The 25782-nt window shown below is 45.5% G+C and overlaps 1 protein-coding gene across 1 annotated transcript in view; it reads left to right on the top strand.

The window, feature by feature from the left end:
- LOC139757885 (uncharacterized) overlaps nucleotides 1–25782 on the top strand; it is a 686077-nt gene that overhangs the window by 89553 nt on the left and 570742 nt on the right. The window contains 5 exon segments of the mRNA XM_071678807.1: nucleotides 18743–18929; nucleotides 21524–21713; nucleotides 22084–22197; nucleotides 24074–24251; nucleotides 24942–25126. Of these exon segments, the coding sequence (XP_071534908.1) occupies nucleotides 18760–18929; nucleotides 21524–21713; nucleotides 22084–22197; nucleotides 24074–24251; nucleotides 24942–25126 (837 nt within the window). The 5' untranslated portion in view covers nucleotides 18743–18759.

Genomic DNA, 25782 nt, shown 5'->3' with positions numbered 1-25782 from the left:
TCTGTTAGTATGCTGCAGGCCTGGATGTGGTCTGTTAGTATGCTGCAGGCCTGGATGTGGTCTGTTAGTATGCTGCAGGCCTGGATGTGGTCTGTTAGTATGCTGCAGGCCTGGATGTGGTCTGTTAGTATGCTGCAGGCCTGGATGTGGTCTGTTAGTATGCTGCAGGCCTGGACGTGGTCTGTTAGTATGCTGCAGGCCTGGATGTGGTCTGTTAGTATGCTGCAGGCCTGGACGTGGTCCGTTAGTATGCTGCAGGCCTGGACGTGGTCTGTTAGTATGCTGCAGGCCTGGATGTGGTCTGTTAGTATGCTGCAGGCCTGGACGTGGTCTGTTAGTATGCTGCAGGCCTGGATGTGGTCTGTTAGTATGCTGCAGGCCTGGACGTGGTCTGTTAGTATGCTGCAGGCCTGGATGTGGTCTGTTAGTATGCTGCAGGCCTGGATGTGGTCTGTTAGTATGCTGCAGGCCTGGACGTGGTCTGTTAGTATGCTGCAGGCCTGGACGTGGTCTGTTAGTATGCTGCAGGCCTGGATGTGGTCTGTTAGTATGCTGCAGGCCTGGACGTGGTCCGTTAGTATGCTGCAGGCCTGGATGTGGTCTGTTAGTATGCTGCAGGCCTGGACGTGGTCCGTTAGTATGCTGCAGGCCTGGATGTGGTCTGTTAGTATGCTGCAGGCCTGGATGTGGTCTGTTAGTATGCTGCAGGCCTGGACGTGGTCTGTTAGTATGCTGCAGGCCTGGACGTGGTCTGTTAGTATGCTGCAGGCCTGGACGTGGTCCGTTAGTATGCTGCAGGCCTGGACGTGGTCCGTTAGTATGCTGCAGGCCTGGATGTGGTCTGTTAGTATGCTGCAGGCCTGGATGTGGTCTGTTAGTATGCTGCAGGCCTGGACGTGGTCCGTTAGTATGCTGCAGGCCTGGACGTGGTCTGTTAGTATGCTGCAGGCCTGGACGTGGTCCGTTAGTATGCTGCAGGCCTGGACGTGGTCTGTTAGTATGCTGCAGGCCTGGACGTGGTCCGTTAGTATGCTGCAGGCCTGGACGTGGTCCGTTAGTATGCTGCAGGCCTGGACGTGGTCCGTTAGTATGCTGCAGGCCTGGACGTGGTCTGTTAGTATGCTGCAGGCCTGGATGTGGTCTGTTAGTATGCTGCAGGCCTGGACGTGGTCTGTTAGTATGCTGCAGGCCTGGATGTGGTCTGTTAGTATGCTGCAGGCCTGGACGTGGTCCGTTAGTATGCTGCAGGCCTGGACGTGGTCTGTTAGTATGCTGCAGGCCTGGACCTGGTCTGTTAGGATGCTGCAGGCCTGGACGTGGTCTGGTTCTGTCCCACACCAGTACAATATCTGGTCGCAGACGAACACGTCATTGGTCACATCACGACGTGTACAATGTGGTTGGTTCAGGTGAGGACGTGTGAGGCATCATGGGGTCAGGTCAGGTCGTGGGAAGCACCGCTGATACAGGTCAGGTCGTGGGAAGCACGGCTGGTACAGGTCAGGTCGTGTGAAGCATCGGTGGTACAGGTCAGGTCGTGGGAAGCCTCAGTGGCCCAGGTCAGGTCGTGGGAAACACCGATGGTACAGGTCAGGGCGTGGGAAGCACCGTTGGTACAGGTCAGGTCGTGGGAAGCACCGCTGGTACAGGTCAGGTCGTGGGAAGCACCGCCGGTACAGGTCAGGGCGTGGGAAGCACCACTGGTACAGGTCAGGTCGTGGGAAGCACCGCTGGTACAGGTCAGGTCGTGGGAAGCACCGCTGGTACAGGTCAGGTCGTGGGAAGCCTCAGCGGCCCAGGCCAGGTCGTGGGAAGCACCGCTGGTACAGGTCAGGTCGTGGGAAGCACCGCTGGTACAGGTCAGGTCGTGGGAAGCCTCAGCGGCCCAGGCCAGGTCGTGGGAAGCACCGCTGGTACAGGTCAGGTCGTGGGAAGCACCGCTGGTACAGGTCAGGGCGTGGGAAGCCTCAGCGGCCCAGGTCCCCTCGTGTTGGGCTCAGCCGGAGCAGGTGACGGGTGGCTAGCTACGTCTCGTGGACTGGGTCACTGGGTGTCCCGCGCGCCCGCCGCAGGTTACTGGAGTAATGGATGCAGTAATCGAGCAAGCTACTTGACCAGGTCACTGGGTGAGACCTACTGGTGGACCAGGTCACTTGATTAGACGTACCAGGTCGGTGGATGAGACCCGCTACTGCGCCAAGTCCTGTGGATTAGACTATAAGGGTCAGCTCACATCGGGACTGAATCGAGTGTTGTCCAGCCTTGTGGAAGGTGCGGACTGCGCGTCTTGAAGGACGACAGACTCTGTGATGCGTTGGGTTAGGTGTGGTTGATGTGCCGAGTTCAACTGTGGGAGTCTAGGCTTAGCATTCCTCTGGAGGGGACCAGACCAGAAGCCGGGATTACATCGCTCGGGATTTACATAACTTCATGAACTGACTGAGACGGTTGTCGTGGGTGTTTCGAACACCTTAACACGTACATCGTAAGTTCGAGACAGATGTAGATGAGACGTGGTTCACACAGCATTCCATTTGATGATTTGGAAATATCAAAGATTCCTTCTAGGACAGGTGTTTTGCAGCAGAAGCTCATTGTGTTAAGGACTGGAGGAACACCTGTACCCCTGGAATGGCCCTCAAGGGGCGAGCCAGTAGCGTAAATCAATATGTAACAAGTGCGTCGCCATCCGGGGCACTTACCTCATAATCCCAGACGTGGCCAGCAGGACCCCAGCAGCGTCGTCTCCCTCCCCGCCAGTGTTGACGGGGAATCAATTCCTCGCCGGAGTCACCACGGGCAAGCCGCATACCAGTCTAGCCTGCCGCTTCCCTGGACCCTCTATGCTGACGGAACATGCATCCCTAATGTCCTCAGTCCATGCTCACTGAGACTGTGAGGAGCTGAGTTAGGCGCTGTGACCGGGTCGCCTCGTACGGTGATGAGGCAATAAGGCGGTATAGACGAGGGTGCAGGGGCCTCTGTCCCAGTAGCCTGGCCACAGAATCCCTAATTCAAGTAACGGTTGGACAAGTACGACGAGACCTGTGGATGTTCGTACGTGTTGTGAATGCTTACTGTTCCTAAACGTGGGGAGGGCATATATTATTCGTGGGACCACATCTTTAAACTTCATGACACTACAGCAACAACAGTTACTGTTCTACTAACAGTTACTGTTCCTACTACTCCGTCAACAGTATTTACTACTACTATTACCATTACGATTACGTGAACATTGGAATGAAATTACCAGCAGTCAGTGGTGACAAATTCACAGATAAAGCAGACATTGTCAGTAAGGGAGGTTTAACAGTTATTACACATGTGTGTGTGTGTGTGTGTGTGTGTGTGTGTGTGTGTGTGTGTGTGTGTGTGTGTGTGTGTGTGTGTGAGAATGGTGTTGTGGTGTATTTTGGTGGCTAGAAGTTAGACTAATTACCTTCGAAACAAAAAAGTGATCATCGGTCAAGCCTCAGAATATTTAGACGTTACAAGTGGTGTTCCGCAGGGATCAGTCAAGGGACCGGTTCTATTTTGGTTATGAAGAAAGACATTGATAATGTGTTGTGAAATATCCAGAGAAGTTGATAATGAATGTGTTGTGAAATATCCAAAGACATTGATAATGAATGTGTTGTGAAATATCCAAATTTGCAACGATATTCAACAGGTAGCAGATTCATTTTCAAATCGATAGGTGCAAAGTTTTACGCTTCGGAAGTAGACACGAAATGATTTTGTTTAGCGACATTAAATGGGAGAACTAAGATTTAGATTTGTTAATCTCTGTTGACCTTTTGATAAGTACTGCCAAGAATCGGGTAAACGAAAGAAAAAACAGATAGGCTTTCCAGACAGGGCACTTGAACGCACTTCTGGCAAACTAATCTCTATTTACTTTTCCCAATTTGAAAAAGAAAAAGAGGAATAGAATAGAGGATGCAGAGGCGAGCCACTAAGATAATTTTCGGACTGAGAAACAAATGTGTCTAAACAAGTTAGATTATTCAACTTAGGAAAGAGAAGTTTAAAAGGCGATTTAATACAGGTATACGCAATTACGAAAGATCTCTACCATCTTTAAGGAACTATATATATATATATATATATATATATATATATATATATATATATATATATATATATATATATATATATATATATTCTTTTTTTTTTCATACTCTTCGCCATTTCCCGCGATAGCGAGGTAGCGTTAAGAACAGAGGACTGGGCCTTTGAGGGAATATCCTCACCTGGCCCCCTTCTCTGTTCCTTCTTTTGAAAATTAAAAAAAAAAAAAAACGAGAGGGGAGGATTTCCAGCCCCCCGCTCCCTTCCCTTTTAGTCGCCTTCTACGACACGCAGGGAATACGTGGGAAGTATTCTTTCTCCCCTATCCCCAGGGACAATATATATATATATATATATATATATATATATATATATATATATATATATATATATATATATATATATATGAAGTCTGTTGGGGATGAGAGAGCTTTGGAAGTGAGTCAGTTGTTGTTCGCTGATGATACAGCGCTGGTGGCTGATTCATGTGAGAAACTGCAGAAGCTGGTGACAGAGTTTGGTAAAGTGTGTGAAAGAAGAAAGTTAAGAGTAAATGTGAATAAGAGCAAGGTAATTAGGTACAGTAGGGTTGAGGGTCAAGTCAATTGGGAGGTAAGTTTGAATGGAGAAAAACTGGAGGAAGTAAAGTGTTTTAGATATCTGGGAGTGGATCTGGCAGCGGATGGAACCATGGAAGCGGAAGTGGATCATAGGGTGGGGGAGGGGGCGAAAATCCTGGGAGCCTTGAAGAATGTGTGGAAGTCGAGAACATTATCTCGGAAAGCAAAAATGGGTATGTTTGAAGGAATAGTGGTTCCAACAATGTTGTATGGTTGCGAGGCGTGGGCTATGGATAGAGTTGTGCGCAGGAGGATGGATGTGCTGGAAATGAGATGTTTGAGGACAATGTGTGGTGTGAGGTGGTTTGATCGAGTAAGTAACGTAAGGGTAAGAGAGATGTGTGGAAATAAAAAGAGCGTGGTTGAGAGAGCAGAAGAGGGTGTTTTGAAATGGTTTGGGCACATGGAGAGAATGAGTGAGGAAAGATTGACCAAGAGGATATATGTGTCGGAGGTGGAGGAACAAGGAGAAGTGGGAGACCAAATTGGAGGTGGAAAGATGCAGTGAAAAAGATTTTGTGTGATCGGGGCCTGAACATGCAGGAGGGTGAAAGGAGGGCAAGGAATAGAGTGAATTGGATCGATGTGGTATACCGGGGTTGACGTGCTGTCAGTGGATTGAATCAGGGCATGTGAAGCGTCTGGGGTGAACCATGGAAAGCTGTGTAGGTATGTATATTTGCGTGTGTGGACGTATGTATATACATGTGTGTGGGGGTGGGTTGGCCCATTTCTTTCGTCTGTTTCCTTGCGCTACCTCGCAAACGCGGGAGACAGCGACAAAGCAGAAGAAAAAAAAAAGAAATATATATATATATATATATATATATATATATATATATATATATATATATATATATATATATATATTTATATATATATATATATATATATAAATATATATATATATATATATATATATATATATATATATATATATATTTTTTTTTTTTTTTTTTTTTTTTTTTATACTTTGTCGCTGTCTCCCGCGTTTGCGAGGTAGCGCAAGGAAACAGACGAAAGAAATGGCCCAACCCCCCCCATACACATGTACATACACACGTCCACACACGCAAATATACATACCTACACAGCCTTCCATGGTTTACCCCAGACGCTTCACATGCCTTGATTCAATCCACTGACAGCACGTCAACCCCTGTATACCACATCGCTCCAATTCACTCTATTCCTTGCCCTCCTTTCACCCTCCTGCATGTTCAGGCCCCGATCACACAAAATCCTTTTCACTCCATCTTTCCACCTCCAATTTGGTCTCCCTCTTCTCCTCGTTCCCTCCACCTCCGACACATATATCCTCTTGGTCAATCTTTCCTCACTCATTCTCTCCATGTGCCCAAACCATTTCAAAACACCCTCTTCTGCTCTCTCAACCACGCTCTTTTTATTTCCACACATCTCTCTTACCCTTACGTTACTTACTCGATCAAACCACCTCACACCACACATTGTCCTCAAACATCTCATTTCCAGCACATCCATCCTCCTGCGCACAACTCTATCCATAGCCCACGCCTCGCAACCATACAACATTGTTGGAACTACTATTCCTTCAAACATACCCATTTTTGCTTTCCGGGATAATGTTCTCGACTTCCACACATTTTTCAAGGCTCCCAAAATTTTCGCCCCCTCCCCCACCCTATGATCCATTTCCGCTTCCATGGTTCCATCCGCTGACAGATCCACTCCCAGATATCTAAAACACTTCACTTCCTCCAGCCTCTCACCATTCAAACTCACCTCCCAATTGACTTGACCCTCAACCCTACTGTACCTAATAACCTTGCTCTTATTGACATTTACTCTTAACTTTCTTCTTCCACACACTTTACCAAACTCCGTCACCAGCTTCTGCAGTTTCTCACATGAATCCGCCACCAGCGCTGTATCATCAGCGAACAACAACTGACTCACTTCCCAAGCTCTCTCATCCCCAACAGACTTCATACTTGCCCCTCTTTCCAAAACTCTTGCATTTACCTCCCTAACAACCCCATCCATAAACAAATTAAACAACCATGGAGACATCACACACCCCTGCCGCAAACCTACATTCACTGAGAACCAATCACTTTCCTCTCTTCCTACACGTACACATGCCTTACATCCTCGATAAAAACTTTTCACTGCTTCTAACAACTTGCCTCCCACACCATATATTCTTAATACCTTCCACAGAGCATCTCTATCAACTCTATCATATGCCTTCTCCAGATCCATAAATGCTACATACAAATCCATTTGCTTTTCTAAGTATTTCTCACATACATTCTTCAAAGCAAACACCTGATCCACACATCCTCTACCACTTCTGAAACCACACTGCTCTTCCCCAATCTGATGCTCTGTACATGCCTTCACCCTCTCAATCAATACCCTCCCATATAATTTACCAGGAATACTCAACAAACTTATACCTCTGTAATTTGAGCACTCACTCTTATCCCCTTTGCCTTTGTACAACGGCACTATGCAAGCATTCCGCCAATCCTCAGGCACCTCACCATGAGTCATACATACATTAAATAACCTTACCAACCAGTCAACAATACAGTCACCCCCTTTTTTAATAAATTCCACTGCAATACCATCCAAACCTGCTGCCTTGCCGGCTTTCATCTTCCGCAAAGCTTTTACTACCTCTTCTCTGTTTACCAAATCATTTTCCCTAACCCTCTCACTTTGCACACCACCTCGACCCAAACACCCTATATCTGCCACTCTGTCATCAGACACATTCAACAAACCTTCAAAATACTCATTCCATCTCCTTCTCACATCACCACTACTTGTTATCACCTCCCCATTTACGCCCTTTACTGAAGTTCCCATTTGCTCCCTTGTCTTACGCACCCTATTTACCTCCTTCCAGAACATCTTTTTATTCTCCCTAAAATTTACTGATAGTCTCTCACCCCAACTCTCATTTGCCCTTTTTTTCACCTCTTGCACCTTTCTCTTGACCTCCTGTCTCTTTCTTTTATACTTCTCCCACTCAATTGCATTTTTTCCCTGCAAAAATCGTCCAAATGCCTCTCTCTTCTCTTTCACTAATACTCTTACTTCTTCATCCCACCACTCACTACCCTTTCTAAACAGCCTCATTAACCATATATATATATATATATATATATATATATTTATATATATATTTATATATATATATATATATATATATATATATATATATATATATATATATATATATATATATATATATATATATATATATATATTGGCCTAAGCCAATTTATAATTTATCAACTAACCCCTTTGGGAGGATGAACAGCTGGGTTGACTGTAGACCGACTGCCGTAACCAGGATTCGAACCTCTGCTCTCGACCCTTGGCGGCCGTGAAAGATACAAGCGTGTAAGGCTAGATTTATCTGAATTCACCCGCAGTAACGGGAAGGGTTTCATTTCCCTGTCAGGATTTTAGATATATGTTATGACCTATCAGGAAGGGTTGTCGAATGTGACACCATAAAATACGACTGAAAATGGACATGATGATACCCCGCGTCATGTTTACGTCCGGCTTTATTGGCACCTCCACTAGTCATAAAGTATGCACTCACTTCATTTATATGTCATGCGTATTTTTTTATTGCTTTCTAAATACTGAGATTGCATATCTGGTCCCTTTCAATAGTCGGATTTTCGAAAGCGCGCAATGGTCCGTCGCTGTCTGCATTCTTTCGTATACTTTTTTTGACATGCAAACACATCAAGGTATGATCTGCGCTCTGCGGCGGGTCGCATACATGGAGTAGAAAATAATAGAAGACCCAGGACAGGGCCCTGTCGTATACCAGAAACTACTTTCGTCCTTCTTGAAAAGACGCCTCTGCTATGTGTCCCATTTTATCGTCCAGGTAGGAAGCTTTCCATTCTGCCTGGAACCCCAGCTCTTTGTTCGTGTTTCATCAGTCTCTTAGGTATGGATGACGTCAGTGGCCTTCTGGTATTCTTTAAAACGCTTGACCACCAGAGAAGTTCAGTACACTGGTAATGGATGACGTATTTGTTGTGAAGCCGTATCTTACATTAAAAAGTTATCATTTATCGAGTAATCGTCCCTGTATCCTAAATCTTTTCTCGCAGTTTACGGAATACACTTTTTCCTGATAATGGCCGATAATTCAAAGGGATTTGCCTGTCACCTTTCTTAAAGATGGGCACAACGTTCGTTCTTGAAATCCCTTGGTATCACTTTTAGTTTACGAGTTGTAATCACTCGTCTATCCAGGGTTTCAGCACACTCCCTGAGCACAAATGGCCATGTGCTACTGTAGTTTCGTCAAGTCTAGTTGTATCTAGTGTGATTATTTGTTTATCATAGTCACACGCCCGTCTCAGTCAGGTATCGCTGAGGACGGATGGTGCGTGTCTGATGTTCTTATGTCTCAGTAACTCTGCCTTATAAATCCTTTGATCTGACTGCTCTGTAATTAACAGCTTTCTCCTCGTAGTTATGCAACTGTTTTGGGATGTTCACCGACTTCTTGTTTCTTTCACTGATGTTTTCCTAGTTTTCCCCGTACTGTGCCTTCCTACTGTACTGTGTTCGTAATTTCCTCTGTTAACGTTACCTCTCGGCTACTGCGCCTCCCTTGACTTTGATATCTTCTTCCTCTTGATGTTCTCTGTTGTGCCATTCCTCGCTGATTCCTCCCAACTCAGGCATCCATTACCTGACTTGCTCACTGTAGACTAGCCAGAAACTTCTGCAACACTGGTCCCGACTTAGCTTGTCGATTCTGCTTACTTTAGCACAGTTTCCTCTTGGTGCTGGAGCGCTGCCGCTGCCGTACATCGGCTATGGACGTCACGGGATAACATCACAGGACCGGCCGTAGGTTGGGCTACGAAACTCATTTCTCAGGGGATTATTAGGTCAGGTGAGGTCACCTGCAGTGACCTACCGCCAAGTCAGGGCGTCGTCAGTGAGGTAACACTTTGTGTAGCGACTGTGGGTTGCTACATGTCTTTGACAGGTGTTTAGTTGGTACCTGCTTCCTCTGACGCCTGATCATCAGCTGATTACTAGAGAGTTGAGCATAGTGTGATCAGTCATCATTACAGGTGCACCTATGGTGTATACCATTGCTTTTACAACGTCTGAGATTTTAATGTCTTATTCTTCCACGTCTCATTTCCTTTTTACAATTCCATCCGGCCCCATGTTTCAGTCTGATTCGAAACCTTCCATTGTGAGGGTCGCTTGACCACACTGCAGGTGTCTGTGTCTGCGTCTTTGTGCGTGTGAGTGAGTGGTTAACTAAAGCTCAGCGGAGCGGCCAGGGAGACGTGGAGGAAGCTTCACAGATCAGGCCGTCTTGTAAGGCTTCCCAGTGGCGGCTCAATCCCCTGGAGAAGATGTTAGCTGGGGGAAGTCACCTGACGAGAGATACCACAGTGTGTTGCTCCTTGGTGCTTGGTGTATTGACCGTATCATCCACCACGAGAGGATGATCAGGAAATTCCGGTGGTGTGTGTTGATGTTTTTGTCACTTAGTGTTGCTTGGAGCGTCGGCCTCACAGTCCACTGGTGATGGTTCTGTCTCTCACGGCAGCGATGGACGTGACGTAGACGGTGATGTCTCCAGGCTGTCGCTTACATAAGAGCGACATAGACCCGTCTGCCCTCAACCGCAAGGTACGGACGCATCCCCAGACGTCGCCCCTCTCTACATATCACCGTAGTTAACCCACTCTAGTAATGACTGGCTCTCCTCCAGTTCTGACCGTTGACAGATACGCTAGTGTGACAGATCCTTCCATCCTTGATTTCATCTGATCTGTCATCGTTTAAAGAGGTTCTCTTGCCAGACTTAGACACAGGATCATCGCTTATATCTCCGAGTGGCTGGTGAAAACATTATCTGTGTAGAAAAGAAGATAAGATGTAGCAGGTTTGCAAGAGGTGGGAAAATGTGGCTGAATCATTAGCCTGTTATTGATGTGGGTCATTTGTTGATAAAAGAAGGTCGTAATGGAGGAAGGGCGAAAGAGACGGGAAGAGAAGCCTCGGAGAACAGTGATGTTGGTAGGGAAAGAAAAAGAGACTCGTTCATATACAGCTACAAAAATGGAATGACCAGAGAAAGATGTGACGAGAGAACGAAGGGAGGGAGAGAGGGAAGCGAGCAAAGGGTGGGCTTGGGGATTAAAGCCTAACGCTAGACCTTATCAAAAGCTTTCGAAATATCAGGGTATGTGCCCTTGGATTCCCCAGAACACAAGACAAGATGACCAGAGATGTGTGACCAGGAAAACTGTTTACTCAGTGGATCTCACTTTGCGAAAACCGTATTGATTACAGGGGGAAAAAAAAAGACAGGTTCCAGAAACTTAAAAAAATAAGAGTTAGCGAGATTCTGGCTATATCATGGGTCCGTTTTAATGATACACAGAATGATATACAGCTCTAGTAACATTACATGGTCGGTATCAGATGGAAACGTTGAGGAATAAAGTTAAAACAAAGACATAGCGTTGATCCCTTCAGTGGACAGGTAAACTTAACCTCACATTCCCGAGAGTTTGGGGTCAGGTTTCGATAGAGCTCCGTTACGAGAAGATGCTGGGGTTGGAAGCAGCAGTGGGGACACAAGCAGCTGTGGGGACACAAGCAGCAGTGGGGACACAAGGAGCAGTGGGGACACAAGCAGCTGTGGGGACACAAGCAGCAGTGGGGACACAAGCAGCTGTGGGGACACAAGCAGAAAGAAGATTGAGAAATTCGTCTAAGATAAGTTGACTGCTACAGCTGCGACACTAGCTCTTACTGACCACAGTGCATAAGCCTTATTGATCACTGTATAGGAAAGGAAATTACAACTGCCAACAGTTTATAACGTTATCAAAAACGCGTCTCCAACTTTGAGGTTTTTTAAATATACTCTCTCTCTCTCTCTCTCTCTCTCTCTCTCTCTCTCTCTCTCTCTCTCTCTCTCTCTCTCTCTCTCTCTCTCTCTCTCTCTCTCTCTCTCATTTGTCTCCCAGTACCGTGCTTGGAGGCCGCTCCACCTCCCACGCCGCCTGTGTTGTCGACTTCCTCCCGTCTCCAGTTCACCCAGTGTGTCGACCTGGGCGTTGGCCTCTCAGGCTCCTCTGCCCACCTAGTCCTCAGGAAGCTGTCATGACACGCCTTTAGGACGGAAGGTTTCAATGTTCAGCGCAAGGCATCACTGTGGTCAGTTAACACACACACACACACACACACACACACACACACACACACACTAAGCTGTGTTGAACTCGTAAACGCTAATAGACTACAAAAGTTTCAAATGGTTGTTTGTGGGGCCCCGCCGGTGTAGAAGTAGTTACGTGAAACGATAGTAATATACTAGCTGGATGTGTGCGGCACCCGAGGGCAAATGGTGTGTGCATTTGGAGTGAAGAGGGTTTGGTATTTGCTTCATATTCGTTACTTCAGTGTATTGCATATCTATAAATAAGCCGGTAACTACGAGGAAAATGAGAGACGAAGATTGGAACGTGCGCTTTCGTGATGTTTCACATCTTCAGGAATACGGATGATTGTGTTCCCGAAGATGTGGAACATCACGAAAGCGATCGAATCTTTAGGTTTCATTTTGCCTTTGACTACCAGCATATTGGTGAATCATGTGTTCTTTTGTGATTTATCTGCATATATGAACAGATAGTCATTATATATATATATATATATATATATATATATATATATATATATATATATATATATATATATTATCCCTGGGGATAGGGGAGAAAGAATACTTCCCACGTATTCCCTGCGTGTCGTAGAAGGCGACTAAAAGGTGATGGAGCGGTGGGGGGGGGGGGGGGGGGAATCCTCCCCTCTTGATTTTTTTTAATTTTCCAAAAGAAGGAACAGAGAAGGGGGCCAGGTGAGGATATTCCCTCAAAGGCCCAGTCCTCTGTTCTTAACGCTACCTCGGTAACGCGGGAAATGGCGAATAGTTTGGAAATATATATATATATATATATATATATATATATATATATATATATATATATATATATATATATGTGTGTGTGTGTGTGTGTGTGTGTGTGTGTGTGTGTATGTATATATAACGATGCACATATTCTTTTACATAATTAATGTTAGCGCACAATTTAGCCGAACATCAAGACAGTGTGGTCACCTTGGTCCCTGCCCGTGGTGTCCACTCCCAGCATTGTCATTATGTCAGGTGGACCTCGAATTACCTCACATTAGCCGTCGATTCTTCTACGTCTTACGATCTAAGATTCGAACCGTTGCAGTTGGTAGTAATTGAAAGCCACCTGACCAGTTAGAGTGGACATGTTACTATTTGTTGGATGCGGTCAAACGATGCTGGTCCATTTTGGGTCTAATATCCCATTATGAGGCGAACCTCTATTCCTCGTACTACTCTCCAATTACCCTCGATACCTGACCTATTCAGGGCGCCCAAGCCTTCTCTGATGGTCAATTAAATAACGGATCAATAAATGAACTGCAGACGTTGGCGTGGGTGGGAGGGAGGCGCCGGAGTAATGCTAGGCTAGATGGCTAGGCTAGAGTAGCGTCCAGACTCGCGTTGCTACGTAGCTCAGCCTCTAAGTGTCACGCAGTACCATTCTTATCGCTTTCTTTCAGAGATGCAACTTGAGGTTCTCTAACCGATGGAGACACTTTTTTTTTATATATAGATCATATTGACTGGCAGTTTTATGTTTGCTGGAAACCTGTGTGGTTGAGGGTGAATCATGTAATGCTCTGACCTTTCTCAACCTTACATTTTGCCATGCAAGATTAACGAATATTTTTAGAAAAACTGAATGACTGAGTTTGTTAAACTTAACTTTTTCTCTTTTGTTATCGTGAAATATTGGATTATCATTATGTTAATCTTCCCTATGCAGGCTACATGATGTTACGTAATGTGTATACGTAATGTGTACATAACACAAAACGATATTCGTCAGTCTACAAATCTGTCATATATATATATATATATATATATATATATATATATATATATATATATATATATATATATATATATATATATATATATATATATATAACAAGAAACATTGGCTGGAACGCACCAAAGTGTGAACGAGGGAGGAAACACCATTAATCCTTTTCCGTCAATTATATATATATATATATATATATATATATATATATATATATATATATATATATATATATATATATATATGTATATGTATATATATATATATATATATATATGGTATTTCATATTTGTCCACCGTTTTCCACGTTAGCGAGGTAGCTCAAGGAACAGACGAAGAAAGGCCACATTTGCTCGAACCGTTCACTAGCTGTCTTGCTCATTGCACCGTATTCCCCCTTCCCCTTATCTAGAACCAGACCCCACAGACCTTTCTGTGGGTTTTCCCGGCTGTTTCACATGCTCAGGTTCAGTCCACTGACAGCACGTCGCCCCTTTTATACCACAGGGTTCTAGTTCCCTCTATCTCATGCACGCCTTTCCCCCTCCTGCATGTTCAAGCCCCTGTCTCCCATTTCTTTTCACTCTCCTAATATATAGTCATTTCTCTATTAGGGGCGATTATAGACGAGTGGTTAGCGTACCCAGCAACCACGCGAATGTTGCGGGGTTCGAAACGTGGCTGTTGGAGGGCATTATTGTTCAATGAAAAGTGCACGTTCATTTGCACTATATTCGTGTTCATGTGCCTCCACGTGTGACAGTAAGTTCTGTAAATTTGTTGACTAATGGTAATGTAAGCCTGATGGGACTTGACCGGTCTAGACCCCGTTGTTCTGGACGTCAGACGATCACTATTCGATCACTAGTAATCGAAATGTCATTTCTCTATCAGGGGCGATCAGACCCGAGTGGTTGGCGTACCCAGCAACCACACAAATGGTGCTGAGTTCAAATCCTTGCGTTTGGAGTGTATTATGTTATATATATATATATATATATATATATATATATATATATATATATATATATATATATATATATATATATATATTTTTTTTTTTTTTTTTTTTTTTTTGCTTTGTCGCTGTCTTCCGCGTTTGCGAGGTAGCGCAAGGAAACAGACGAAAGAAATGGCCCAACCCACCCCCATACACATGTATATACATACGTCCACACACGCAAATATACATACCTACACAGCTTTCCATGGTTCACCCCAGACGCTTCACATGCCTTGATTCAATCCACTGACAGCACGTCAACCCCGGTATACCACATCGCTCCAATTCACTCTATTCCTTGCCCTTCTTTCACCCTCCTGCATGTTCAGGCCCCGATCACACAAAATCTTTTTCACTCCATCTTTCCACCTCCAATTTGGTCTCCCTCTTCTCCTCATTCCCTCCACCTCCGACACATATATCCTCTTGGTCAATCTTTCCTCACTCATTCTCTCCATGTGCCCAAACCATTTCGAAACACCCTCTTCTGCTCTCTCAACCACGCTCTTTTTACTTCCACACATCTCTCTTACCCTTACGTTACTTACTCGATCAAACCACCTCACACCACACATTGTCCTCAAACATCTCATTTCCAGCACATCCATCCTCCTGCGCACAACTCTATCCATAGCCCACGCCTCGCAACCATACAACATTGTTGGAACCACTATTCCTTCAAACATACCCATTTTTGCTTTCGGAGATAATGTTCTCGACTTCCACACATATATATATCCTTATGATATTATCTGACTTTCCTGTCACTCACTTTTACTCAGGTATCTGCGATAGGCCAAAGTCAGGTGTTAATGCTATATGCTCACTGCATTCTTTCTCAGGACCTGAGATGCATGAGACGAAGAATATCTTACAGAGGAAATCAATAACAGAAGCATTCCTGAAGCTTAAGCTTACCCCTAAAGGTCACCTCATTATACTTAAATTCCAGGGGAATTAAGGAAAGAAAGAAGGCAGATTTACGAACGTGAAGATAATAACAAAGGGAATGATTTGGCAAGAAACAGTTGTTTATTTGTACTTAACTCACACGAAGCACAAGTGACAGATAATTTCATGAAAGGGGACAGCGTTAACATTGCTTCACTGGAAAATGAATTGGAGATCTTACAAGTGGGCAAGACAACGCCAGTAACATTGCAAGTGTGGTGCTTAAAGTTCCATGCAGTGTATGCTGACGAGCATATTTCGGTGAAACAGTGCGTGGGTTAGAAAGAAAAATGACAAAACACAAAGGACACCAGCGGAAACAATGAACTTCCTATGCCCTCGTGGTACACGTGGATGAAGGTGGATGGGAGGATATCTACCTAAGTGTGATGGAGCCTTGATAGTGTATCACAAGATAGAAGGAAGGGCGAAGAGGGCTCGAGAAGCAGCTCACATAAGAGTGGAAGATTTCACAAATTCTGAATCGGATTTTCTCAGTTGTTCAAAGATTTCAGGTCGTGTTGTGAGACATGAGCAGTTGACGGGGTGAAGGGCGGGGCTAGCAGAGTAGTGTAGCTGATGGGAGAACGAGATGGGAAGGAGGCCAGCCGGATGAGAAAAATGACGTATATATAAGCTTGATGTTTCCCTAACATGTTATTCTTCTTGAGGAAAACCTTGTGTCGAATCGTCTAGAACAATGCGTTTATTCATATGCTCCGCTGATTCACACTATTCAACTCCTTCCAAAACAGTACCTAATTCTCCCTGAAGTTGATCGATGATCTCTCACTCCATATCTCATTTGCTCTCTTTTTCATGTCCTGTATCTTCCCCTTGACCTCCAGCCCCTTACTCTTGTATACTTCTTCATCAACCGCATTCCTTCCTTGGCACATACCGCCAATGTACCTCTTTTACCCTCTCACTAGCAACTTATCTTCCCTCTTCCTCATCCCACCACTCATTACCCTCTCTAGTTTGGCCATGTTCCTCCATATCTGTATCGCACAGTCTACCCGCACATGTAAGCACTGCTTCCGAACATACCTTCCACTGTTCTTCCGCTTCCTTAGTTTTATTAGATATTTTATGCCACTCTTCATTCACTCTCTCTCTCTCTCTCTCTCTCTCTCTCTCTCTCTCTCTCTCTCTCTCTCTCTCTCTCTCTCTCTCTCTCTCTCTCTCTGGCCACAAACCCCATTTCCAAGCTTATTTACTTCCACCCTCTCTTTCCACTAATGTCATTTTCCTTCCGTAAGCACCACAAAGTTTCACACTTGCGTCTTCTAGTAAATGTGTGTGTGTGTGTGTGTGTGTGTGTGTGTGTGTGTGTGTGTGTGTGTGTGTGTGTGTGTGTGTTGCATGGCTCCTGCAGTGCCCTGCACCCCTTTCAGCTTCGGCTGCAGGTTGTAGGGTCAGTCGTGTGTGTGTGTGTGTGTGTGTGTGTGTGTGTGTGTGTGTGTGTGTGTGTGTGTGCCGCGGGCGGTGGTGGAAAGGTAATTACTCGCCGTGTAATCACCTCAATTACATTTACGAGGGAGCTGCAAGACAGCCATCCGTCATCCACCACCAGGATGGTGAGTTGACGGTGGGTGTCATCCGTCATCCACCACCAGGATGGTGAGTTGCTGTTGGGGTCATCCGTCATCCACCACCAGGATGGTGAGTTGCTGTTGGGGTCATCCGTCATCCACCACCAGGATGGTGAGTTGCTGTTGGGGTCATCCGTCATCCACCACCAGGATGGTGAGTTGCTGTTGGGGTCATCCGTCATCCACCACCAGGATGGTGAGTTGCTGTTGGGGTCATCCGTCATCCACCACCAGGATGGTGAGTTGCTGTTCGGGTCATCCGTCATCCACCACCAGGATGGTGGGTGTCATCTGTCATCCACCACCAGGATGGTGGGTGTCATCTGTCATCCACCACCAGGATGGTGAGTTGATGGTGGGGTCATCCGTCATCCACCACCAGGATGGTGGGTGTCATCTGTCATCCACCACCAGGATGGTGGGTGTCATCTGTCATCCACCACCAGGATGGTGAGTTGATGGTGGGGTCATCCGTCATCCACCACCAGGATGGTGAGTTGCTGTTGGGGTCATGCGTCATCCACCACCAGGATGGTGGGTGTCATCCATTTTCCACCACCAGGATTGTGAGGTGATGGTGGGGCTCACCCGTCATCCACCACAAGGATGGTGGGTGTCATCTGTCATCCACTACCAAGATGGTGAGTTGATGGTGGGGTCATCCGTCATCCACCACCAGGATGGTGAGGTGATGGTGGGTGTCATCCGTCATCCACCATCAGGATGGTGAGGTGATGGTGGGTGTCATCCACCACCAGGATGGTGGAGTGTAAATATGGTGTAAAAGACCTAGAAATGTAGTGAAGAATTAGTGTACCTGGAAATAATGTAGTGAAAAGACAAAATCTGAGAATGTGCTGGGGGAGGGTCGAGGACTTAATTGCAAAAAAAGGTTAAATTTGTGTGGGATTTTCTTGTCTTTTAACAGCGAATAAAGTACTTCAATATTTGACTATTTTTGGATCTAATATTTCATTTTTGATACTTGTGTTGCTTGAATTTATTCCACATCACACTTCCGAGGTATTACAGAACGGACTGTGTATGATTTGGACATTTTCTCGCAGTTCTCCCTCTTGCTCATGTCTACCACCATTCTCTATATCTCGTTTTCTTCTTGTGTCACCACTGGTGTGTGGTAGACTATTTTATTCCATATCACACTAGTACCAGTCATCTGCTCAACCAGTTTCGCTTTCTCATCCTAACTAAACAAGGATTTAGCTGCCTATTAGTAGCTCGTTTGCTTCTGTGGTGAATTAAAGTGTGGTACATCGTCTACAAGTGTTCATGTAAAGTGAATAGAGGCGTACGGTGTAATGATTATAAGTAACACGACACTTTTATAAGTATGGAAGTTTATGCTTTACTTTAGCACTGGTCATGGGTTGAAGATGGGTGCGGTTGAGAAGCTGTGTACCGGATCCATTACCTAGGCTTAGGAATACAGATGATAATGATAATAAAATAACATAGTCCTTTAATATTCATTTTCTCTGGTTGCAGAGAGAATGTAATAGAAAATGGGAAGCAGCGAATGGGAGGGGTTACTGGAGCGGCGGCTGGCGATGCTGCCTGGCTCCCGGGACCCTGGCGGAGGACCCATCCTGATCATCCCACTACCCCAGGATCCCACCAGTATCGACGTGGGCGCCATCTCTGCCACAGTCAAGTACCTCAAGACAATCCCAAGGTCAGTGCCGCCTCCCTGACATCTCTATGCCACAACACACATCCAGACGCTATAGTTGTAGTCACATTTCTGTGCCACAACACACATCCAGACGCTGTAGTTGTAGTCACATTTCTGTGCCACAACACACATCCAGACGCTATAGTTGTAGTCACATTTCTGTGCCACAACACACATCCAGACGCTATAGTTGTAGTCACATTTCTGTGCCACAACACACATCCAGACGCTGTAGTTGTAGTCACATTTCTGTGCCACAACACACATCCAGACGCTATAGTTGTAGTCACATTTCTGTGCCACAGCACACATCCAGACGCTATAGTTGTAGTCACATTTCTGTGCCTTAACACACATCCAGACGCTATAGTTGTAGTCACATTTCTGTGCCACAACACACATCCAGACGCTATAGTTGTAGTCACATTTCTGTGCCACAACACACATCCAGACGCTATAGTTGTAGTCACATTTCTGTGCCACAACACACATCCAGACGCTGTAGTTGTAGTCACATTTCTGTGCCACAACACACATCCAGACGCTATAGTTGTAGTCACATTTCTGTGCCACAACACACATCCAGACGCTATAGTTGTAGTCACATTTCTGTGCCTTAACACACATCCAGACGCTATAGTTGTAGTCACATTTCTGTGCCACAACACACATCCAGACGCTATAGTTGTAGTCACATTTCTGTGCCACAACACACATCCAGACGCTATAGTTGTAGTCACATCTCTATGCCACAACACACATCCAGACGCTATAGTTGTAGTCACATTTCTGTGCCACAACACACATCCAGAGGCTATAGTTGTAGTCACATTTCTGTGCCACAACACACATCCAGACGCTATAGTTGTAGTCACATCTCTATGCCACAACACACATCCAGACGCTATAGTTGTAGTCACATTTCTGTGCCACAACACACATCCAGACGCTATAGTTGTAGTCACATTTCTGTGCCACAACACACATCCAGACGCTATAGTTGTAGTCACATTTCTGTGCCACAACACACATCCAGACGCTATAGTTGTAGTCACATTTCTGTGCCACAACACACATCCAGACGCTATAGTTGTAGTCACATTTCTGTGCCACAACTCACATCCAGACGCTATAGTTGTAGTCACATTTCTGTGCCACAACACACATCCAGACGCTGTAGTTGTAGTCACATTTCTGTGCCACAACACACATCCAGACGCTATAGTTGTAGTCACATTTCTGTGCCACAACACACATCCAGACGCTATAGTTGTAGTCACATTTCTGTGCCACAACACACATCCAGACGCTATAGTTGTAGTCACATTTCTGTGCCACAACACACATCCAGACGCTGTAGTTGTAGTCACATTTCTGTGCCACAACACACATCCAGACGCTATAGTTATAGTCACATTTCTTTGCCACAACACACATCCAGACGCTGTAGTTGTCACATATACTACTGCATACTGCACTTGGCTCACTGCCTTCATGGAAACGAGGACTTCTTATATGTTTTCACATAGACTTCTTGGATCCGGAATGCCTTTCCTCAGGTTTTCTTTTAGTCTGAGCTGGGTAATTATATTCTCTAGTTCCAACACCTTATTAGGTTTTTTTTGAGTTTAGAGTATAGAAGATGGGAGATCACCTGTAGACTCGTCCCCACAGTGTTTCTCAAGATCATGTTAGGTTGGGCTAAGTTAGATTGGGTTAAATTTGGTTTTAAGTTAGGTTAGAGTACAAGAAACGTAACTTAATTTCACTGAACCTAAGGGAGAGAGAAAATGAAGACATTTGTCAAGTTTTCTGTGAACCGTTGAGATAAGTCTAGTATGGGCTGTTGGTGGAGACTTAACCTTAGGAAAGTTGTGAGGTAAAAGTCAAACCAATTAACCTTAGCTAACTCCATTACTGGGAGGCACTGTTACCTGGCCCTCACAACCATCTCTCTGTATAATCCAGCGATGGATGATAATTCAACAATGCTGAAGGAGAAATGTGGTCGATAAGTTGACACTAATCGATGAAAAATGATGTAATTAAAGTAAGTAATTACCTTACTTTGATGGGTTTTTATATTCCTAGTTTTACTACCGTTTTATTGAACTTTATTCAGGATAACCGTTAACTTTAAACTTGTTTATTAGTTGTAACTACAGTGTTATCGGTAATTATATGATCTTGCTGATTATGTATAATGAGAATTGCTTATCGAAGTCATAATGACCCTCGCTACTTATATCTGGTTGCATAGTAGCTTTCAAGGTTAATCAACTCTATTGTCATGTGCAGATGACGTTTTTATCTAATCGGTATGTTTTAGAAATGTTTGGATGAAGAGTCAGAACTTACAATATGCCTTTAGTTCAACAAAATGCTCTCATAACAACATGAACCGACATACACATACCCATGTTAGTCCAGCAAAATGCTCACATAACATAACATAAACCAACATACCCATGAGAACAGACAGTAAGTACACTTATGAGAAAAAATAGTCATGAAATTTCAACATGAGCTGAGCTGTAGATATTTTCCTGCTGCGTCTGAGGATATTTTTGAGAACTGATGAAGGTGATTGTTAGCGTCAGCACTCGGGATCGTGGCTGGGTGGTGGTGGTGGACGCCCGTCTGTCCCACTACCGCCTCGTCAAGCCCACCGTCAGCACCGTCCGTGCCGCCCTGGGCCACATCCGACACCTGTTCGTCGTGCGACCTGAGGGCTTCTGGGACAAGCAGCGGGTCGACTGTCGCAAGAGCGAGGTGGATAACCAGGTCAGTCAGTGCTTGTGGCTTGTGCCTCTCTGTCTCCCCGCGGGGCTCGGCGGTAGAGATTGAGGGACACCTGTGGTCACCTGAGGTGACCTGGGGCTTTAAGGTTGACCTTGAGCAACACCTGCGTTCACCTGAGGTGTCACCTACGCTCACCTGACGTGTTCTGAGACTTTGACACATGAAAATATAATGATGTAGTTGCTTTTCTTAACGTGTTAAGTGAATTATCATTTTTGTTTTATATACGTCAGTAAAAGTAGCTGAACGCATGTCTTTTGGATGTAAAATTTAAGTAGATTTAAGTAATGCCTTTTTTACGAGTCGTTTTACTAATTTGTGTAACTTTTTTTTGCACGTGTGGCCACCTCAGCCCATCTACGTGAGTGTGAGCAAGCTGACGAGGTACGTGGAGGTGTCACAGCTGCCCGTGGAGCTAGGCGGCTCCCTGGAGTATGACCACAGCGCCTGGCTCAAGACACGCAAGGTAAGGAGGACTGCTGCTGGAGGGAGTGCAGGGGAGCCTTATCATGGAAGGCCTCACATCGCTGGCTGAGCATTGCAAGTCTCGGGCGACTTGTTTTGATTTTACGTCGCTGATGGAGGTCCTAGGGTGTGCCTGTGGGTAAGACCGCAAAGAAGGCAGGTTACCCCGCTTGTGGCCTTGCTATCAACCGCGGCCGCATGCGGTAGAAGCTTACTTGTGGTGCCTGTCGGCGCTGGCTGCCCGCGCTAACTTCACCAGAGTGGACGATGCGTTCTTTTCTGGCTTGCCCGCGCGGAAGGACACGCTGGGGGACGGGTGTTGAGACGATGCTATATGTACAAGATGTTTGGATTACTTTGTCTCGGTGGGAGGAGAGGTTTTGATGGTGTCTGTGTTTGAAACACCCGCAGTGTGGGAGGAGAGAGGAAAATGCGCGCGAACAGAAATGTCTATATGGACTGAAATCAGCCAAAGAAATTAAATGCGATGGTAAGGGCTGAGTCGAAAGCGGTACAACTTATAAACTCTCCCTGGCTAACTTTAGGATTTGACGCGCTTGCTGTATTCCGCCATGTTACTTTTCCTCTCTTCTATAAGTGTTTTCTTTTGCACCCGAGAGCTGGCTGCTTGTATGCCCCCCATCACTAGCTAGACCACGCAATATTCGTCAAGCTGCTGCGTCACATGATTACTGTGTGGCCTTTGGCAGCTCTAGGGTGGGCCGTTTTGATAACTGTTTCTTTCCCTACACCTCGAAGCTTTGGAGCTCTTTATCCTCTCATGTCTTTCCTAACAACCATGACCTGCCGCACATTTTAAAAGGCAAATTTTTCACTTCTTCCAAAATTCGAAAATACTTTCACTTGTCCCTTTTTTTTCCCCTTCATAATCCTCTCTATATTGCAATTAAGGCCCGGCCTTGATGTGGACTTTGGCCCGTGACTGGAGCCTCCAACGTAAAAGAAAAAAAAGTGTAGGCGTGATTTCAAACACTTAATGAAATAATGTTCGACCATTTTCAAAATGTCATCGAAAGTTCCCTAAGTCATTCTCTTGCATCGAAAACAAACTGGATGAGTCCATTTGTACCTCACTGGAAAGATGGTGACATTCATCATGATTGCCTCCACTGCGATTGATTTCATGTATCCCAGTTTTTTTCCTGCTGACTTTTGCATAAGCACCGTCGAGTAAAAGAAGACGGCGAACTAGACACGTTTACGACAGCTGGGCCACAACGCGTAGGTAAATCTACATCCTCTGTGTCGGCCTACCAGCGATGACTGCCGACGCTGGGAACCACTGGAAACCGGCGAGCGGGTAACCTGCTTTCTACTTGTTTTTACCCTAAGGGATTTTTTTTTTTCCGTGGGCTAATGTATGATACATGATGTCATCACATTCACGTCAGCATGTGAAGCAGCTGCGATCATGTCGTGTATTTACTTTTCGTATATGATGTAACGATGTTAGTGACCTCATTCATCCCTGGCTCAGGTTGCTATATCTCTCTGCCTCACACGGACGTCGGCTGCTGGCCATCTGTCCGTAAATACACACACACACACACACACACACACACACACACACACACACACACACACACACACACTCCATAGTGCATGGAACACCCGACAATATCCTGCACAAATCTTCATCAGTTTAGTTAATTTGCGGTTAGCACTACGCTCTAGCCCTGCTTTCATAGGTGAATCACGTCCTAGGAAGGTGAAACCATATAAGTTTTCGACTTCATTCTGATTCCAAAGTCTCATTCTGGCAATGTCATTCCCACACGAGAGGTGTTGGAATCATGTATTACGACATGTTGCCTGGCGTACGACACACATCTGACGTCACTTCCCCCCTCCGTCAGGCTTACGAGGAGTTCGTAGACGAGTGTGAACGCGCCAGACGCGACCTGGAGACGCTGCAGGTGGAGCTGCGGCGGGAGGAGCCATGCAGCCGCGCATCCACCCTCCACGACCTCCTCTCCGTCAACACCAACACGTACAACACCATCACCGCGAGGCCCTCCGTCATCTTTGACATGGGTAAGGCCATCTGCTGAGGCTCCTCATTACGACGTAGGTTTACCGCTGTAGAGGGACTTAGTTGCTCATGTATGTGAGTATAGTTGTAACTCTTGAGTGATGATTTACACGTTAGATTGTCTGCTTTTATTTTGTTAGGTGAGACGGCACCGGCAACTGAGGCCCTGATCAAGGCCATCTCTTTATGTTTATCTTTCTTTCTTTCATACTATTCGCCATTTTCTGCGTTAGCGAGGTAGCGTTAAGAACAGAGGACTGGGCCTTTTATGGAATATCCTCACCTGGCCCCCTTCTCTGATCCTTCTTTTGGAAAATTAAAAAAAAAAATGAGAGGGGAGGATTTCCAGCCACCCGCCCCCTCCCCTTTTAGATATATAGACAGATAGTTAGATAGATAGATAGATAGATAGATAGATAGATAGATAGATAGATAGATACCCTAGCCTGAGCCTTGTACCCATTTCATGGATCAACCCCTAAGGGTGGATGAACAGCTGGGTTGACTGTGGACCAACTGTCGCAATCAGGATTGGAACCTATGTGGGTTTGACCCTGGGCGGCCCGTGAATGCCATGCGTCACGGTCAGGAACGCAGCACAACAGAAGTCGGTCATATTCGTCAGCTGAGTTAGTGATGTTCTTGTTAGGAACATTACAGCAGCTGGCACCTTCACGCCCCTTGTGTCGCAGGTCAGGAGGTGCTGAAGGTGCTCGAGATGGACGAGGAGTCAGGGTTCCGGGTGTGTGAGGGTCAGGGAGACTCCGCCGAGGCGGCCACCAGGGTCCGGGCGATGCTGCACGATCTCCACCTCCTCACTACTGCCGTCGAGGCCTGCTGGAGGAGGCTCAACACTGCCCTGGACACCTACATGCAGGTCAGGCTAGACTTTTAAATGATACGTTCTCTCATGCTTGACGTACATGCTGTACCAGAGTAATTGGGCAGGAATGAACACGAGAGACCCCCCCCCCCCCCCTCCAGTCTCCATATGCTCTGAATTTCTGTCCACAGACAGTATGTTGCCCCCCATATACTACATCGATCCATTTTATTCTATCCCACGCATGCCTCACACCCTCCTGAATGCATAGAACCAAGTAATCTTAAATCCTTCTTCACTCCATCCTTCCATCTCCATGTTGGTTCCTTCGCCAACTTACGTCCTTCACTTTTAACACATTGATTCCCCTGTCATTCTCTTTTCGCTCATCTTCTCCATATGTCCAAACCACCTCACCACACCCAGCCCAACTCTGCCAGTCAGACTGCACTTTCTGTCACACCTCTCTCGCATACCGTCATTACTTACACGATGTCTGGACGTGTGGATGTACGTGGATATTGGAAGGGAGGATAGGCATTCGTTATTGCATAAGACGGGAATTGGAGCAATACTATCTCACGAATTAGGGAAACAAGACCCATTTAACATAAACATGTTCTATTTATTGTTATTCAAAGAAGCTATTGATTTATGAAAAAAGTAAACTGTATGGAATTATTTATTTTGGAATGAATCCATTCACTCAG

The sequence above is a fragment of the Panulirus ornatus genome, chromosome 28, assembly GCF_036320965.1.
Source record: "Panulirus ornatus isolate Po-2019 chromosome 28, ASM3632096v1, whole genome shotgun sequence".
NCBI lineage: Eukaryota > Metazoa > Arthropoda > Malacostraca > Decapoda > Palinuridae > Panulirus > Panulirus ornatus.
Note: the sequence above shows the minus strand (reverse complement) of the source record. Positions and strands in the feature narration are given on the sequence as shown.